The sequence below is a fragment of the Petaurus breviceps genome, unplaced genomic scaffold (assembly GCF_028583685.1).
Source record: "Petaurus breviceps papuanus isolate PSGF00001 unplaced genomic scaffold, PetGlider_PUasm1.0 126, whole genome shotgun sequence".
Classification (NCBI taxonomy): Eukaryota; Metazoa; Chordata; class Mammalia; order Diprotodontia; family Petauridae; genus Petaurus; species Petaurus breviceps.
The window spans coordinates 36,367,594-36,388,154 of record NW_027185655.1 but is presented as its reverse complement, the minus strand read 5'-3'; the positions used below and the strand labels follow the sequence as shown (position 1 = coordinate 36,388,154).

At 36.2% G+C, this 20,561-nt stretch overlaps 1 protein-coding gene across 1 annotated transcript in view; it reads left to right on the top strand.

Annotated features, from left to right (window-relative positions):
• The window catches only part of COL25A1 (collagen type XXV alpha 1 chain), a 606,174-nt gene that overhangs the window by 538,873 nt on the left and 46,740 nt on the right, over positions 1-20,561 (top strand). The window contains exons 24-29 of the mRNA XM_069100257.1: positions 5,814-5,837; positions 6,492-6,536; positions 8,965-9,009; positions 12,796-12,876; positions 14,074-14,136; positions 14,688-14,738. Of these exons, the coding sequence (XP_068956358.1) occupies positions 5,814-5,837; positions 6,492-6,536; positions 8,965-9,009; positions 12,796-12,876; positions 14,074-14,136; positions 14,688-14,738 (309 nt within the window). The remainder of the gene's footprint in view (positions 1-5,813; positions 5,838-6,491; positions 6,537-8,964; positions 9,010-12,795; positions 12,877-14,073; positions 14,137-14,687; positions 14,739-20,561) is intronic.

Below are 20,561 nucleotides of genomic sequence, written 5' to 3'. Positions count from 1 at the left end.
TAGAGTCAAATGTTTCATAGAGGTCAGTAAGGACATTTGGGCAGCTAGGAAGTACAGTGCATAGAGTTTAGGTCTGGAGTCAGAAAGACCTGAGTTCAAATCCATCCTTGGACACTTACTATCTCTGTGACCCTGGGCAAGTCCCTTAACCTCCCAATTTTCTCAACTGTCAAATGAGAAAAATAATAGTACCTCCCTCCCAGTGTTGTGAGTATTAAATTAGATAATAATAGTACTTGGCATATAGTAAGCACTATATAAATGTTAGCTATCATTGTTTCTTTCAGTCTTTAGCACAGTGTCTAGTGTGTATTAGGTGCTTAATAAATGTTTATTGATTCATTGTGGAATAAGAAAATGCCATTTAATTTGGCAATTATAAGAATACTGGTAATTTTGGAGAGAGCAGTTTTCACTGAATGATGAGGTCAAATTACACAGTGTTTAGAAAAGAGTAAGAGAAGTGGAGACACTAGATTGGAACCAGTCTTTTCAAGAAGTTTAGCTAAAAAGGGAAGAGAGATATAGGCTGGCAGTTGGCATGTATGATAGGACTTAAAGGCATTTTGTTTTTGTTTCTTAGAATCAGAGAGATTTAGTTATGTTTGTAGGCATCTAAGAAGGAGGGAGGAGATAGGAAAGGACTGAAAATTAGAGGGTAAGGATAATGTCGGGAGCCATCTGCTAGAGAAGACAGGAAGGGTGGGATCAAGGGGGTGACTTTGGCTCCTCTATGCACACTCAGAGACTGGAGTGAAGGAGGAAACACTGGGGAGTAATATTATCAGAGGAATGTGAGCCACTTGAATGGATAGTGTGTTTCAGTTATGGGGAATAGCTCGTACTAATTCAGAGGTGGGAAATGAAATATTATTTTCAGGAACTGCTAAGAGTTGAGGTTGGCTAGAACAGAGTGCCCTCTACCTCCTTTTTCACTAACTCCATTACTAACACAGAACCGAAGTTAATTTTTTATTTGTAGCTATTGCAAGGTTTAGCATGGCCAAAAAAAATTTATTATTTGTTGGCCAATTTACTGACTCTTCATGCACAGCTAAGTTGGTCCTCGGATAGCAGCCCAACAATCTGGACCATAATTCAAGTCTTTCTAGCTTGGTATAAAAGTCCACAGTTTTTGTTTGATTGTCAGAGGAGGCATTTAAGCTGAGCCTTGGCAGAGATTAAGAGCTCTAGCCAGCCTTCATAAGCAACAATGGCACAAAATTGGTACAGAGGACAGCAAATACTTATGGTGATTTCATATGCCTATGTATCAAAGAAGCAAAATTGGGGGTAATCCAGAGGACAACAGAGGGAGGTATAGGGTAGGTAAAGTAGACTCCATCCATTTCCATCAATGTCCTACAGGCACAAAGAACATATAAGGCACCATCAAGGATGTTGTATGACTTGAAAAGGACATGACAAGAGCAAGATGATCTTGCATATCGCTCATATTTTGGGAATGGTAAAAGACCTGGAAGAACACTAATATGTTGGATATCTACTCCACAGAGAATTTATGGAAAGATTTTAAAAAAGAACTTTAGGATGAGAGGCCATGAATAGGTTATAATTTACATGCATAACTGAAGAGTGTAACATCATACTCCTTCAAAGGCAAGTAGCATAGCAGAAAGAACAATTGAAGTCAGACCTGAGTCTGAATCCTGCTTCAGACATTCCCTAGCTGTGTGATCATGGGCAAATAACTTAACATCAGCGTGACTCAGTTTTCTCATCTGCAAAATTGCAATAAAAATAGCACCTCCCATATAGAGTTGTTGTGAGGATCAAAAGAGTTTATATGTACACCACAGGGCAAACCTTGAGGCATTCTATAAATGTTAGCTATTATTGAATAATGTACAAGATATGGCATATTTATAAGGCATCACATTGATAATATAAAACCAAATGATTATACATCATTTCATTCCATAGCCTGCACTCCATAAGACATTTGTTTTCATTTTAATTTGCCAGGCAGTTAAGTTTCGAGCAATTAGCAATAAAAAAACCCTCTGCTTCCTAACTTAAGCTTTAATATTTCTCATAAACTGTACCTCTTCTTCAGGTGTAAGGCAGAATCAGTGATAGGTAATTTCAGTCTGGCATCATTATGGGACACAGGGGACAAAACAGCCTTTGATTCTAAAGGGCTTCACGTGGGAGTTCTTGGGGAATAAATTACGGAATAGCTTGGCTGGCTCAAGTCAATTTATATTTGCTGTAGTTCATGCTTCCCATTTCATTTCATGTCTCACTGGAGAGAACAAAACTCCTTATTCTATCACTACTGAAAGCCATGGTTTTCAAATTACTACCAGAGTTCAAGAGAGAACCCTGCTGAGTTTATGTATCTTCAACTTTACAGGACTAGATACAAAATGTGTCTTTCGTTGCAGGTGTTAGGATAGCACTGTGTAGTTTCTTGTGGGCACTTCCAGGTGACCATAAAAACAGCAGACCTATGAAGTTGGCTTCATTGGTAGTCATTTGTCCTGTAAGTTAGCAGGATGACAGTAAATTGCCCTTCCTAAATTTCAAGACTATCCAAGACCAGGTGAACTTTAACTACATTGCTCTTTTAAAGGCAATCTGTGAACTGTTTGAGTTGTTAACATCAGCTTCTACAAGCATCATTTTCAGGTTATCAGGTATATCATTCATTAGGCAATTCATAAGACTTCAAAAAGAGAAAAATAGCATCATATTTATGAAAGGTAAGAAAAATTATCTCAAGTTCAGGTGGAAAATGTGATTTATATGTGCTATTTGTTCATCTGCTTGAATTTGTTTAAATAACACTAAAGGCAGATGGACTAGATTATTTCTCCAGGACCCTCCCTACCTCTGGTTTTGATTCCATGTTTTCCTGTTTTAAAGTAACCTTTTAAAGGATGCTCACAGAAATCTCTTTCCCTCTCCTCCCTTGCTCTCTCTCTCTCCCTCTCTTCCTCTCTCTCTCTGTCTCTCTGTCTGTCTGTCTGTATCTCTCTCTCTTCCTCTCTCTCCCTTTCTCTCCCTTCCTCTCTCCCTCCCTCCCTCCCTCCCTCCCTCTGTTTCTGGTTTTCCAATTGCTTCTTTGAAACAAACAAAAAACAGTCATTAAAATAAAGGAACAAAGAATTGTGCCCCTAGTATCTACAAAACCAGCCCAGACAATTCCTTCCCAGGTAACCTGCTCCAGAATCATCAGCATTGTCAATTACCATATTTGCTGGAATATTGTGTTTGTATGGGTTTTTAAAAAGCTGAATTCTTAATTACAGCCATTTTCTATCTTAGAGGTGTATGGGTTTAATCACCTGTCATGTTTTTGATTACGGCTGAAACAAACACAATCAATTTTATTGTAGAGACGATGTCACTGAGGGACTTGTTAGAGTTGTTTAATTATGTACTGCTTTGATGAATCTGAGATCTTATCAGTGGTTTTGCTCCTTCCATCAGTGTGGTTAGCAATCCATCTAATGCCCTTTCTACCTGCTTGCCTCTTTTCCATACCCTTCCAGAAATTGCTGACAGAGGTGCCTTTTCAAATTCCCAGGGGATTATTCTGTATCATTTCACATTGTCTAGACACCAAAGAAGTATATGGGTTACCCCTCTCTGTCACTACATGACTGACCTACTTGGGCTACATACATCTCATTTGGACTATACCTATAATTTCATTTTATAGTTAACCCGTAATGATGAAACTTCCTATATAATGATGCTTGTTCTACAAATTATCCAATGTATCCAAAAAATCTAAGTGCAATTTCAAGGCTTAATAACTTAAAATTGTAGTAAGACTTTTTAGGACACCTTGTATTATTCTTAAAGAGGTGCCTGAGGGATGGCAGAGCCAAAAAGTGCCAACAGCAGGACTTGAACTCAGAGCCTCATGATTCAAGGTTTGGTTCTCTCTACCTACTACACCACAGCTATTTCTCAGTTAAATATCAAGATCAAAAATAATATCAAAAATCAAATACCAAAATCAAAAAAGAGAATTTTAAGGTTTAAAAAAATAATTATATTTATAAGTTTCCTGCAATTCTGGGATGCAAATGGGAAAGGTGTTTTTTTAAATGATATCCACAAGTCTTCCAGATAAACACTAGGAAGCAAACCCACATCTCAGCAAAGTGTAAGATTCCAGGATAGATTTTTAAAATAATGAGAATCAATAGACCTTCTGGACCCTCTAAGCCAGGGCTTTAGAGATGAAGAAATTCAGTTATTCTTATAGCAAGCACAGCCACTGAAGAGTTTTCTCCCAAGTGTTTTTTTTTTCCAGAACTTTTGAAGAGGAAGCAGACTCAATAAAGCTATTACAGGAAACAATCAATCCTCTTGCAGTTGTGATTTGCAGGCTCAAATATTCACAGTGAGCCATGCCAACCCACGCTCCCTCCTCAAATAGCATAATTATGCTTTATTGCTGTCTCCTCTCCATACTGTTATAATCAGTATGTGGCAGCTTTACAGTGTTAATTCATACCCCTAATCAAGGTACCCAAAAAACGCAAAAAGAGAGAAAATGGGCAGTGATGATCATTACAATACAGCACAAATGGAGTTCCCTATTTGCAAGATTCTCTAGAAAGAAACTCAGTAAATGGCAAGGTTCTCCCATACTGGTGTTTGTAATAATAAATGTCTATACCACATATGTATTTTTAAAGGCAGGAAATAACCAATGCTTCTCTCTACTGAAACACGAACAACTTTCTCATCTTAGATATTTTTGCTTATAAACCTGTGATTTTCATCAGTAGAGGAACTCCTACTTAGGGAACTCTCTTTGCCAAAGCATATTGACCCCTATTTTTAGAAAGTACCTAGGTGCACTAGGAAGGTAAGTGATTTACCCAGGGTCATACACCATGTGTCAGAGGGAGGCTGATGACAAGAATTCCTATGACTTTTTCTCTCTGGACACTATTCCTCCCCCATAGTCCTGCTGTTTTTTCACATTTAATTATTTCCCTTGATTTTTATTTTTCCTTGTTTTCTAATGGGAGACATAACATCTGTATGAATTAGTGTATATAAGGTAAATCTGGGGTGTTCTAAAAGTTTTGGTATAGTCTTTAAGCTACCATAACAAAAAAAAACTGTATGGAGTAGAGAGAAGGGAGTGATTGTTAAAAGACTGAAAAGATTAGCATTAAGTTGTGAATAGCTTTTAATGCCAAACAAATGACTTTGTATTTTATTCTAGAGGTAATAAGGGGCCACTGGAATTTATTGAGTTGGGGGGAAGGGCATGAATTGGTCAGACCTGTATTTGAGGAAAATCACTAGCAGCTGTGAGGAGGAGGACTGATGTGAAGAGAAACTTAGAGAGAACAATTTGGGGGGGGGGTATTGCAATAGTTGAGATGAGAGGTGATGAGAACCTGAATTGGAGTGGTGACTGTATCATCAAGGGCATAAATGTGAGAGATGTTATGGGGAAAGAAATTACAAGATGTGGTAACAGATTGTGTATGTGAACAAGAGGAAGGAATTGAAGGTGATACTAAGTTTTTGTTAGCACGGGTGATGGTGAGAGTGGTAATGCCCCCTCAATAGTAAGAGGGAAATTCAGAAAAGGGAAGGATTTGCGGTGTGGGGAGAGATGGTGAGTGCTGTTTTGGAGATGGTGAATTTGAGATGCCTACTCAGTTTGAAATGTCTAATAGGCATTGGAGATGCAGGACATATTCATCTTTCTCTGTATTCTCAGAAGAGTTCATTATTAAGCAAATGTAGTAGTATATTTCAGTGTGCCACACTGGTAACATTGTCTTTTGTCGATGCATTTTTTCCAACAGAGGATTACTACCTTAACTGTCACGGTAATTCCTATTGCATGCTTTCTTCCAGTTCATAAATGTCTCTTCTGTGTGGTTGCATGTTGGACATAATGGCACTCCTCTAGCATTCTCATTTCCTGATGTTTATCTCTGGGTTTCCTCACAGTAATAAATTCCTACATCATGCTAGATCTGGTTGAGTTATACTAAATTCTATCTTATGGCAGAAAAAAGACGTCTCTGTCACTTTTAGCTTATAAAAGAAAACATGCTTAAAAATATGGAGATTATGAGATGAAGCTGGTAGAAACTTATTATTAAATATCACAGCTATGGCCTTAGATGTTCATAAAATCTGGCTTAGGGGGAGGGAACATCCAGAAAAGTAAATATTTATAGGCTAAGTGTCCTAAAAGAATGAATACAAGGACCGAGCAGCAAACCTCCATCGCCAAAGAATTCCCATTGCTACTCTGAACTAAATATTTTGTGTTTATCATTAACATATGAAATTATAGAGTTCTTCTAACTTAGTTATCTGTTAATGCCCTGTAAGATTATTCCAAGTTGTAAATCAGTTTTCATCCCAACCATTGTTTTTGTGTATAATGTTTGTGTACTAGCTCTTTTTTAGAGTTGTTTTGGTACCTAATTCTGCTTTCATTTTTTGATATCTGTTTTTCTTTCTTGATTTAGGGACCCCCAGGACCTCCTGGACCACAAGGATTGCAGGGACCAAAGGTTATCTTTTTTTAACTTTTTTCCATTAGCAATATGTGCATGAATCCATGCAAAGTTCCCTAAAGCAGATAGAAGGATAGAAAGATCAGCAATAGTTTTGGTAGGGGAAACAGGGATAGAAACAATCACTCAGGAGGGGTGAAATTTAATCAATGAGCTACAGTATGAATCTGACGTTCTAAGAAAATATCACTTCAACTCTGGGCATGCAAGATTCTGATTGTGTCTTCTTAATTGTCATCAAATCAATCATGATTATTCAAACAACTTCAAAAATGTAGTATCTGTTTATGCATTTAAAGGCTCTCTACTTGCTAGACTCTCCCATCATCAAGGGCATGATGCCATCTCTGTGTGTTTAAAAGCAGATTTGCGGTGTGATGTAGTACTTGGCAAGGGCTGTTGTGATGGTGATGTGGTAGACAGGAAATGTAAAGGTACTTAGAGCTGAACACCTTACATCTGTCGAGTATACAGTTTCAAAAATATTTCATATGTTGTTTTGGAAGTAATGAAATAATTTGATCATGCTTAGTAACCACTTCCACTTTGGTGTTCAATTAAATTGCAATCTATTGTGGTCTCATTCAGTATTTTGTTTCTTGGCAAAATAGTACTTTCTGAATTCTTGAATGCTAAATTACAATATTCTGGTGAGTGAAGGGTCAATGAATTCATACATGTGGATTACATTTCCCTGTAAATACGTGGGGTTAAACATTTAAAGGGGTAAATGCTTAGAAAAACAACCATTATCCAGCCCACAGTGACTGTATTAAGTGCCATTTAGTCAGTGAGCAAGACTAGGACCTGGCCAGTTTATCTTGTTCCAGTCTTCCTTGTCATTTGTGTACAACTACACTTTGCTACTATAACAGAGAGAGAACACCACACTAAGAAAGCTCTTTTTTTGCCATATGGATTTCATATGTTCAATTTCATACCTTCCCAAATAAGCCTTGGAAAGCTTTAAAATTCTGTTTTAGCCCACAAAACTCAAAAGGTTTGTTTTCTTTTGTTTTTCAACCAATGAAAGCAACTTTAGTCATTTCATGTTGTGGTTCCTTATTCAATCACACCAAATCTTTCTACAAAATACAAAGTTGAGCCCACTTCCTTCCTTGAAAAATGGCCTGTTTGGCAGATCAGGCTCCAAACAGTTCACTTATAAATAGTCACAGATAATTGTCAGAGAATCTGGTCCATAGAATTTAATAGATGATATCTTACGATATAGATTCAAATATATACAGCACATCAAAACATCTCCCCTAAAACATAATAAGTATGTACAGCCTGTGAAATTATTTTTCACATAAACACTACCTCTATAATAAATATTATCAGACTTTTCATGAAATCTGTTGGCTTATTGTCTTTCCAAATGAAATATGGCCAGATGTCTATAAATTAAATAAACCTTGGTCTGGTATCTGTGGCACAAGTTAATATTTTTAATAGCTTCAATTAAAAAATATAAATCATTGTACTTGTAACATAAAGTAAATCAAGAAATTCCATCATAATGTGCACTGTAAATAGTAGTTCCTTCCTAGCATGCTATAGGATATTAAATTTACTTAGAAGTAATTTTATAATCAGATGCTCTTTGATTTATTGTATTCTCCAATAATTATAACTCTTAAATCACAATCTATTCACACTGGTTATAATTTTTCAATCAGAGTTTAAAACAGTGCCAGTTTTGGGAATGGTAGCCAATATTAGGGAGGCTGAGGCTAGTGGATTGCTTGAGTTCTGGAGTTCTGAACTGTGTTAGGCTAAGGTCACTGAATCTGACACCATTATGGTAAGCCCCCAGGAAAGGAAAGCAGGGATGTTGGGTTATCTAAGGTAGGGAGAGCCATTCAGGGTAGGAAACTGAACAAGTCAAAGCTTCCATGCCTGTCCATGGCCATTGTACTTCTAGCCTGGAGAAGAGAGAGACTGAGTCTCAAAACAAAGGAAAACTGTGCCAGTTAAATAGAGCTGTAAATTCAAAAAGTATTGCTTATTATGCTTTGGGAAATTTTCAGTGCTTGACTTTGTTCCAACCCTTGGTCACCAAGAGAGAGCATAGAGGATTTTGGAGTGAAAAGAACTTAACTCGGGCATATAGATTTTTGCTACAGGGCATGGCCTGAGATGCCTTTAAATTCCCTCGATGAGTTTACTCTTACTGCAAGCATTTAATCTAGTTCTACTGTCACAATTGTAGCATTGGATCCTAGGTACTATATACAAGCACCGATTTCGGGAAGCGCCCACTTCCCAAGTTCAACATGTGCTATGATGTCAGAATTTCTCATTCTGTTCTGATTTGGATCATTCTGATTGATTTCATCTGATGTCTTAGAGTATGCTGTTACTTAGCAAAGCAAATGATGAATGGAAACCAGGAAATACTGTTTATTTTTCCTTTTAACAGGGTGAGCCGGGATCTCCGGGAACACCAGGAATTGATGGTGAACAGGTATATTCCAAGTATATCATCTATTCTGTTGCATCAATACTTCTAGTTTTATTATAGGACAAAAGTTTAGGATCTGTAAGAATGAGTCCATTACCATCACATAGTTTAACAAATTATTTGAAATTATTTATTCTAGGCATAATTTTAAATCTATTGTATTTTATTTCAGAGATCACATTTGATTTCTGAAAACATAACATATTTGATGCTTTAGCATTAAACATGATAATGGTTATAATATGTAAATTATTTTATTTTTGTAATACAAGTCACTCTTTGTAGGGCTTAAATGTTTGCCAAAAAACTCATCATGTATGGAGTCATATAATTCTATGAGGCAAACAGAACAGATTATTTTTATTCCCATTTAAATAGGAAGAAACCCTAGCTTAGAGACTAAATAACTTATCCATGGTCACATAGCTAATAAGCATCAGAAATGGTATTTGAACTGATGTTTTCTAACCACCATGCCATGCTTCCTCCTCTATGACAATCAATGTCACTTTGCACTTGTATAACAATTTTACATTAATTGTTATAATAATTACATTAATACACAAATTAACATTTTTGCACCTGTTGTTCCCAAATTGGCCTCAACAACCTTATGAAATAGGCAGCCTTTGGATCACAATGAAAAAGACAGAATAACTTATCAAGATTTAGATGCCATATCATTTGAATGAACTCTTTTTATTCAGTAATGGATTAAGGAAGAAATTATTTTTTAAGATGTTCTATGCCAATGGTCTTCAGTATATAGTCTGGGGTAACATTTGCAGACCAAATATTGGTCTCTTAACAATGATGTTCATAAATTATCCAGTCCAGTCCTCTTATTTAGCGTGGATGGAACATAGAACTTGTGGTCATGAAGCAGAGAGGGGAGAAAGGTCAGAAATCTCATTGGTAGAGCCCAGGTATCGGGTTTTTTTCATTCCAGGTCCTTTACAGTAGAGCACACTATCTCTGTTTTACAGATAAGAAAATTGAATCTCAAAGAGGTTTTGTGACTCAGCTATAGTCACAAGCATCAGCTCTTGGATTAAAACCCAGGAATTAACACTTCAAGTACAACACTCAATCATGAATGCCTTACTGCCTTGTCACATCCCATTTGATTTCCTAAAAGTATTGTGCCCCTAATTCAACTAGTCTCCAAAGAGATCTTCGTCTTACAATGAGAGGTCCATGGTGGATAGAGAGCTAGCCTCAGAGTCAGGCATTCACAGGTTTGAGTCTCACCCCAACACATGTTAGTTTTATAACTGAACAAATCATCTAACCTTTCAGTGGTCCCTGGAAACTCTCACAGACTATAAGCAGCAAAAGTTGCCAATCTCATTAACAATGATAATGATGATATTTAATATTTAGATAGTGCTTTAATGTTTATAAAGCTTTACAGATATTATTTAATTTTATCAATATTGTGAAGGTCAGATGAAGTATTTGTAAAGAACTTATCATGATGCCTGGAGCATAGTAGGGGCCGTATAAGTGCTTATTCCTTTATGCTTTGTTTCCCCATTATCATCACAAAAACCAGGTATTTGCCCATTTTTATTATTATTATGTATATATGTATATATAATATATATAATTATAATATTAATAATATATTATTAATATTAACTATTGTTATGCCCATTTTACAGATGAGAAAACTGGGGCAAACACAGGTTAAGTCACTTGCTTGGGGTTATAGAGCTGGTAAATTCCAGACACCTGATTTGAGCTCAGGTCTTCCTGACTCCAAGTTCAACACTCCATCTATCTACTGTGCTGCCTAGTTGCTATTTGGAAAGATTTCCTCACTGATAGTTCCCTACATAAATGAAATCACAGATCTAAATAAAAACAAGACAAAAACTCACAGTATCAAGGATATGCATTTTTCAGTAATCACCAAGGATAGTTATAAAGATATGCTAGCAAAGGTAATACCACCTCAGTACAGATAGCTGTCCTAGAGTCTGTCCTATTTGTAATTTATTTAGAGATATTTGTAAAATGTTCCTATCATTCGCTCTCACTATGTGAAGTCACACTAGGATAAGATTTCTGGATACAATTAAGATCAGACTGATCCATAAACTGTGAAAATATTGGTCCAACAGATTCCTTCCTGATGGTTGATTCATGCATGGAAATTTATTAAATTACATGCGTGGTTCTGTACCAGGTGTTATAAAGCCAGATACAGAATAAGGAAAGGAAAGGGCACTAGGGAAGGACACTATTGTGTACTTTCAGAGGCTATGGTATGTCATCTGTGGTGCTTCCTAAAAGGAAATGAAGGTCTCCTTCTGGCCGCATGCTGTCCCTAGTCTGATCAGGACTCAGCCAGGGACACTTCATTGATGACAATTATTTCCCGATAGAAATTGCTTCAGTGCTGATCTTCTGAAGCTACGATTTAATGATCCTCTCAGCATAATGCGAGACAAACTCAGCCACTTCTTAGATGTAAAATGGATGCAATAATGCCTTGCTGCCTCTTTCAAAGGACTGTGAAGAGCATAAAATCAGATAAGGGATCTGAAAAAAAAACATTTAGAAGGAGCACTAATGATAAATGTGAAATATTAACCATTTGGAGCTTAGTAAACTTTGTAGCAGCAACAGGAATTGATTGCTTCAATGAATAATGTCAACAATATCTACTTGTACTTAAAAAAACAACAACTCAGTTTTGGGGGCACAGTGGATAGAGTGCCAGGCCTGGAGTCAGGAAGACTCATCTTCATAAATTCAAATCTGGCCTCAGACATTTACTAGCTGTGTGATCCTGGACAAGTCACTTAACCCTATTTGCCTCAGTTTCCTCATTTGCAAAATGAGCTGGAGAAGGCCTTGGCAAACCACTCCAGTATCTTTGCCAAGAAAACCTCAAATGGGGTCATGAAGTCAGAAACAACTGAGAATTCACAACAAGAAAAAAAAATAAAACATGTCTGATCTTTAATTTTGAATTGGCATCCAGTTTTATGAGAGGCAGAATAAAGGAGTGAATAGAGAGCTGACTTTGGAGCCAGGAAGATTCAAATCCTACTTCTGAAATACACTGGTTATCTGCCCACGGACAAGTTATGTGGCATCCCAGCACTCTAGGTGACTCTCAAAAACTGTATGTTGAAGATAATTGCCAACTTGTATTAAGAGAGGGAGTCTCTTCATCTGAGAAATTCCTTATTCCATCAAAGTCGCAGGTCCAGTCCGTCATCTCCTATCCAGTTTTATAACAAATGTAAGCTACGCTGTTGAAATTTAAGATGAGACTTTGTTCCCATAAAGGGTGACAATGCCAAGTTTGAATGGCAAGGTTGAATACCAGGGCACTGACTACCACCACCCCGTGCCATGTTTTCCATACTTTGCTGGAATGAGCAAAGCAAAGGGTCTTCCTTTAAATGAGAATAGCAGTTTTGATGTACTTTATGGACTTTCTGCAGTGGGAGTAATAAAAGCATCATCTAACTGTGTGACCCCAGGCAAGTCATTTCTCTCTGGGCCTCACAGTTTCTTCCCCTGTCTAATTAGAAAGGTGGATTAGATGGTCTCTAAGGTACATGCCAACTCTGACATTCTATGATTCCATACCTTTGCAATTTTACTGGAGTCTGGATATGACTGTTCAGAATCATAATCATTATAATCATTCCAGTGTTGAGGGGGAAGAAAAGATCTTTGTTCACCTGCCCGTTGAGGCAGCTGTTCTGGAAATATGCCTAACCCCAAATCTGACTAACAGGTGTCCATATGATTTGTTCTATGTTTTAGGGTCCTAAAGGCTCAAAGGGAGACATGGGGGATTCAGGTCAGCCAGGTGAAAAGGGAGGAATTGGACTTCCTGGATTACCGGTGAGTATATATACATAAAGGTTTAGAGAGAAGTGTGTGTGTGTGTGTGTGTGTGTGTGCATGTGAGTGTGTGTGTGTGTGTGTGTGCACTCAGTGCACTGACTTCCAGATCAGGAAATATTAAATCACTACGAAACATTATTTGTTAGCTTCAGCATCATAATGATGGGCAACATGATTTTTCTGTTGGAAGCATGGGAGTGTTAATTTATTACTCCAGGTCTGAATACTAGATTATATTGTCAAACATCTGTAATGATCATAATGTTCCAAACCAGGGCAGCAATGGGTGAGAGGAGTAACTTTGTAGATACCTTTGGACAGGCAGAACTCAACAGAATGTTGGGGGTTGTCTGTCACCTCCAAGTTCACTTTACCTGTGAAGGGAGTTCAAACTATAAGCTTGCAAAGTACCTTACCACACATTTTCTCACTTGATCCTCTCAACAACTCACTGAGATAATTGCTATTATTATCCCCATTTTACAGATGAGAAAACTGAAATTCATAGAATTCATAACAAACTTTCACAGCTAGTGTCTCAGGTGGAATTTGAAACCAAATCCTCCAGCCTCTAAGACTAGCACCGTGCCATGCTAACTGATCAGAGAATACAATCTCCCATTTTTTCCAAATCATATTCATTGGAGAAAATAATGAAAAATCTTGCTTGGCCACATTCCTGTTAATTAGTCCTCATGGAAACTCAAAAAATAAATGTTAGGAGTCAGCTACAAATATAAAAAGAACCAGTTTTTTTAAGTATCTACCAATTGGGGTCTACCAATTGGAGTGTTAAATTATGAAGATCAGCTTCTAACCAAAAAGAAAAAAAAAGTATAGCACAGTCTGAAAATATATTTAAATTGATTAGAAAATCTAAGAGGTGAGGTGTTCATTTGCAATTTAGAGAAATATTAAAGTAAATTTTGAGTAAAATACAAAAATCAAACCTCTACTGTATTTTTGGATTGATATGTCCCAAGAGAACTTGTAGCTTTCAACAAACTGTTTAAACACAGAAAGGAGACAATACTATTTGTGTGTTGAATGCACATAATTTTGTGATCCTTCTGAAAATAAGCAACACATTTCTGTATCATATTATAATAGCAATTGATTGCTATTAGCTCAAGTGGACCCAGTTATTTGGGGGTAATGGACACTAAAGTGAATTTTTCTTCATGTTCTTTGTAGGGTGCCAATGGCATGAAAGGAGAAAAAGGAGACTCTGGTTTACCGGGGCCCCAGGGGCCTTCTGTAAGTTCCTTGTGGTTATATTCCTGTGGTTGTCCATAAAACATTGGAAAACAGTTCTTACATTTACTGAGCCCAGACCTGCACCAGATGGTTTAACAACTGTAGGAACTGCTAATGTCTTGGTGTGTCAAACGGTAAAGGAAATTTCTGTCAGCCTTATACAATGGGTGTCTCAGGAGAACAGGTTGGAAGTAATTTTTCAGAGGGTTGTCTAACTGCAAGGAAAAAAATCAATGACTTTCTATCACTGCTTGTGGGTAGAATTTTGAAGGCAGAACATACTTTCAGTTTTCTCTAGAGTCATGTTTTTGCTCATTGTAATATTTGGAAATATGGTAGTAGATGTAGCATTTATGGTACTTCTTAATACTTGGTTGCTTCCTTTTTTGGACCAATTGGTATTTGATGGCAGTAATCTAAAATATAGAGAATTTAATGCATCACTTTCTTGCAAGGTCCTTCTCCCTATTCCAATAATGAGAACAGCAAACTAGAGGGATTCAGTCTAATTCATCAGAAAGAAATAAACACATTTTATTTTTAATATGTAGATCATTGGTCCACCAGGCCCACCAGGCCCCCATGGTCCACCAGGTCCAATGGTAAGTCTTCTTTTTCTTTAGCAATTAATGTTTTGTTTATGACCTAGAGAGAGCCTGAACACAGCTGGGCTCATCTTGTTCACCAGAGAGAATCGCCAACCATGTTTGTTTTATTCACCTAGAAACATATAGAAAGAAACTAAATTGGTGCTTTGAGTTACAAAGACTTAGGACAGTATCTTTTCCTCAAACAAATGTGTGACTTAATTACTAGCTTTGAAGGGCATATGGAATCCTTGTGAAAAGATAACAGGTAGGTTCAGGCTTTGACAGGAGTTGATTATTAGAGTTTCAGTGTGAGAATTTATACCTCAGAAATGAGCAAAGGCTATATACATTAGTGCTTGATAGATTGTTTTAATTGATTGTCTAGACTTATGAAAGTAAGGAAGAGTTAATAATGCATATTAAATTTAAGAATGTGTCCTGGGTAAGTCTTATGTTGTTTTTCCGGAGATTCAGTTTTTAAGCAATTTAGAAGCACACCCGAGGATAGGTTCTACTCATCTTCAACAATGTAACATTAATAAAATTCTGGCCAGTTGATTGTATTTCTGAAAGGCTTTGATTTATATAACATAATTGTTTTCTATTGCAAATAGGTTTCATGCACAGAGGATTTTTTTTAACAATCTTCAGCAAGGCAGGCAATGAAAAATATCAAATTTGCTCTATTGCTCAACAGAGAAGATCTCTTTCATATATACATACACATATGTATACATGCATACTTATATAATATATACACATAATACACAATATGTGTGTATAAATACAAACAAGTATATATATGTATAATGTGTGTACTATATATAAATATACTTGTATATAGCTACATCTCTGTATCTGTCTGTACACACACACTCACATACACACACACCCAGTCATGCATGCACACTACCCAGGGATGTGCTGGTAAGTGTTTAACAATTAGGTCTCAGGGAGGATATACACACATATACATAAAAGTGGCCACAGTTGATCATGCAAACATGTATACATATGTGCATGATTAATTGTGTTGTATATATATAAATGTAGGTATATATATATATATATGTCTATATCCTATATTTCTATATCTATACATATTCACATACTACCCAAGAGTCTGCTGGTAAATGTTTAACAACCAGATCTTGGGGGGGGGGATATACATGTGTATATGTAGATATACACCTATATTATCATGTATATGTATATGTATCCATATATTCATTATTATATGATAAACTATGGTTATTTTTCTTTTCTACTGTGTTCCAATGCTTAACTCAGTGCCTGGCATATAGTAGAAGCTTAATAAATGTTTGACTAAATAAAGAAAAAGCTGGTAAAATGGTTGAAAGGCCCAGAGCCCCAAGCTGTAGCCCCAGGCACAATTACTCCATCTCATAAATGACCACTTCCATTCTGCAGCAGGTGATACCTCCATATGCTTTCTTAGGGCACTACAGTTACTAGCCCATTAAGTCTAGTGATTATGATGTTGGCACTTCAACACTCTCTCCCGAAGCTTTAGAGAAAAGGAAATGAGATGATACTGTGTCCTTTTCATCTATTCTTAGTCACGGCTCTTGTGAAATACATTCTAGCCAAGTTAAAAGTGGAGACAACCTCTGATAAACCAAGAAGCCGATTCCAGAAAAATGTTTTATTGGTCATCTGTCTGAAGTGAGAATATTGCTGCAATAAAAAAATGCCACACATAGTCCTGCAATGTTTCATTGCATGATAAATTCTTTCTTATGATTTTATATGCAAACATTATATTTATCCCCTCTTATTTTCTAAATAGAGTCCTTTGAGATAATTATTCAAAGCCAAAATAGAATTCCAAGGGCACAGTTTTGTTCAGATGTCTACTTAGTTTCTCTGGATTTCTTATACATCTCCCTACATAACATTATTTTGAAGCCTAATTCATTGACTTGTGAGATCTTTCTAGTAAGTGATTAGATTGATTGATACTGTGATATGTCATCACTGAGCCATTGAAGATATTTGCCAGCACTCACCTCTCTATCCAAATTCTACTTTTTTTTCCCAGTAGGGCAGATAGTTGGACAAGGATTAATAGATCTCCCTGTAGGTTAAGAGATCTGTTAGCAAGTACATGAAAGCCTAAGATTCTAGATTTCTTTCCACTCCTGACTTCCCAATCTTCTTTACATGCTCCACACCATTCTGACATGACTTTGCCTGCCCCAATCCCCTTATTGACAAAATATCCCATAGTTTTTAACTTTTGGACAGTTTTTCTTATGAATCCCATTCTGTTAGAGGACACACCCACATGCACGCACATGTTAGCCAAAAAAATCTTTTTTAAGTTTAAAGTTTAAAGCCTTAATAGTTTTAAGATTTTTTTTAAGGCAATTGGGGTTAAGTGACTTGCCCAGAGTCACATAGCTAGTAAGCCAAGTGTCTGAAGTCATATTTAAACTCAAATCCTCCTGACTCCAGAGCTGATTCTCTATTCATTGTGCCACCTAGCTACCCTATATTTTTTTTGCAGGGGGGGTGGTTATTTAATTTTTTTATTTAAAAAAATCTACCTTATTACCCTCTATCACTCCCCTCCCCCTGCCAAGCAACCACATAATTTTAAGTTTTAATAACTTAAAATTTCACTAAGGCTTTTGGGACAACCTATATAATGATCTCAAGAGAAAGAGGTAAGTCATACACCACAGTTTGTAGCATATAGAAAGTGTTCAATAAGTTTTTTTCAGTCATTTTAATAGTATAACAAAAATTTAATGAGCCCTTATTATTGCAAGACTTATTTTCTCCTCCTTTACATTTTCTTGTTGTTTTTTAATAAGACAATTCCCTATGAACCTACTATACACCCCCCCCTTTTTTTTAAAGCAATTGAGGTTAAGTAACTTGCTCAAGGTTACACAGCCAGTTATTTCTGGGTGTGGTGCTAAATATCTGAACCTGGATTCGATCCCAGGTCATCCCAACTCTGGGGCCAGTGCTCTTACTCACTTCACCACCTGGCCACCCCTAAGCAATTGGGGTTAAGTAACTTGCTCAAGATTACATGGCCAGGTGATATATACCCTTCTATAATAAGTTTATATCCCAAAGTAGTGTTGCCCTTGGTTCATATGTCTCTTCACCTGCAAAGGAGATCAAATACTTCTTGAAATAGGCTTAGACTCTTTCGACCTCCTCATTGTAGTGACTACTTTACAATAGTTAAACTTCTGTAATAGATAATGACAGTCAGAGTCAGTATCTTTACCCATTTCCCCTTTTTTCAGTATAAGTTGCTTGTAAGAATAGGTCAGATTTCAGGTGTTGTAATATACCTCATCTTTATTCTTCTCATTTGTCATTGATTCTGACCTTTGTTCTCCCTGCACACTGACAGCTGATTCAGAAATTATTTTCATCTAAGGAACCAGTTAACCTGTCAATTTAGATATGGTCAATTTCATTTTTTTAGATATAATTTGGTATTTTTTGCATGTCCCTTCTTGAAGGAAGCATTAATAATATGCAAGTGTGAAGCTTGGGCCTTTTTATTTTGAACAATATTTTCTATCATATTTTCCACTCTCTTGACCATTGCATTGAAGTCACCAAGTACCAAAGGTTATACTGATTCACTCTGAAGATCTTGTCAAATTCTTCATAGCATTCCTCTACTGTTTCACCCTCTACAACCAATTTTGAAGCATAAATTCCAATTATCTTCATGATAATCTTTGTTTCTATTCTTCATGAATCTTCTGGAGTGAGATGACCAAGGAATGATCTTTCTTGTTGCCTTTGGATATAGTTGTGTGACATCCAAGCAAGCCAAATTATATATTGAGTATTTTTAGCAGGCAAATAGAAAGAGAACAATGAGTAGAAGGAAAATGGAATAGATATGCCAGTATTTCTACACCATCCTGGTCTCACTATCAAAAGCAAAGGAACCACCAAAATTAGATTCAGTTATCACCCGATTAGACCTCAAGAATCAATGTACTACTTGAAAGGGGAGAAATGGTGACTGAGAATAATAATTTAGGAAATATGGCTCAGCCAGACAATGAGCACACAGAGGAAAGACATGCTGAAGGTTACATAATTTTAAAACCATTAATGGATTGATTTTTCAAAGAAGTAAAGATACCAAACAATTGTAAAAAAGATTACAATGGTGTTATTTCCCCCCAAAGTGATCACGAATACATCAGTAACTAACTAACCTATATAACCACTTTTCCATCTTAATAAAATTTTTGCATCATTTTTAACTGTGAAAAATTATGAACATGAGAATTCAGAAAAAAAAAACAGCAAAAGACATAATATTGGTGCAGAGTAAAATAAGCAGAACCGGAAAATTGATGTTCAATGTAAACAGAAGAGAATACAAAATAAACTTGAACATTTATAATGTCCCAGTGAAGAATTAGAAAAATATGCCTTGAAGATGAAATATCCACGAAGAATATGTGAGGAGAAAATAGGCAGGCTTTTGCAGATGATTCTATCTATATCATTATAATATATATATCTTTTTAATCACACAATTGAAAGGTATAGATTCTACTCTATTTATTTCTGCTGGGTACAGAAAGAAATTTGATTTAATAGAGCAAATTGCCTTAAAGACTCTGTTCCAGCCATGTATCACCTTATGGTAGATACATGTTTTGAGAACTCTAATCATTAAAAGTGTTCCTCTGAAGTGCAAATGGAGGAAGGATTCCCTATAGATGGTGAGGTCTTTCACATGTTCTTTTTAGCTTGTCATCAAACCTGAGAATATCATAGAACCTCTTCATTGAAAAACATAATCAATTAAAAGAGAACATGCTAGTAATCTATGAAAAAAATGGAATGAAAAATATCCATTCTCCAGTACATATATCTTGAATAGTCACTAAAAATGGATGGGAAGTGGGGCTCAGAAAAGAAGAAAAGGAACTGTGCTAGATTGCATTTGAGAAGTTTTGCAGTATTTCCAATGATTTCAAGACATTCATAAAAACACATTTTTTTAAAACACCCATTAGTTTTCTGTTTAGTAGGAGTATATAATCACATAACAAAACCACAATTCCCCAAAATCATGATTGCAGGCAACCCAAAGGACAGTGGAGTAGGCATCATATTACCTGTGATGATTCATGTCCAAAAAGTGTTGTAAGAGATACCAAAGAAATGAATGACTAGAAAGTTAGTTTTGTTAAAAAGAAAAGAAAATTAGTTTGGTTAAGCATATAGTTAGAGTAAGAGACAATTCATAAACAACCCAAACTGATGATCTCAAAATGAGACCTTTCCATCTGACTTGCATTGAAAATCTTCCTTGTGTGTCTTCACATTTAGATTTGAGCCCTTGAGAACAGGGAATGTCTTATTTTTCTATTTGTGTCCCTAACAAATAGCACAATAGTTTGTATGTAATAATTTCATAATAAATGCTTTATTCATTCTTTAAAAGGAAGGTCTCTTCAATGTTGGGTATACTCATTATAGATTTATGGAAGAACATGAACAAGAATCAAGTGGGTTAAGAAGGGGTGAATGGCTCCAAATCTACATTGTTATATAAAATATCCATATCAATGACCTCCTGAATTCACTGAAATATTGAAGTATGTGTAAGGTTAGTGTTAGTCATTGTGGGGTATAGATATAACTACTAACCAGTCCCTACTCTCAAGGAATTTACATTCTAATCTTGATGCCATTAGATAGACACACAAAAATAGCTGTCAGACAATACTTTCCTAAATTCTCCCTGTTCCTCTCTGTACCCAGACACATTTTCCCTACTGACAAGTGATGTTTTTAATGGGAATCTTA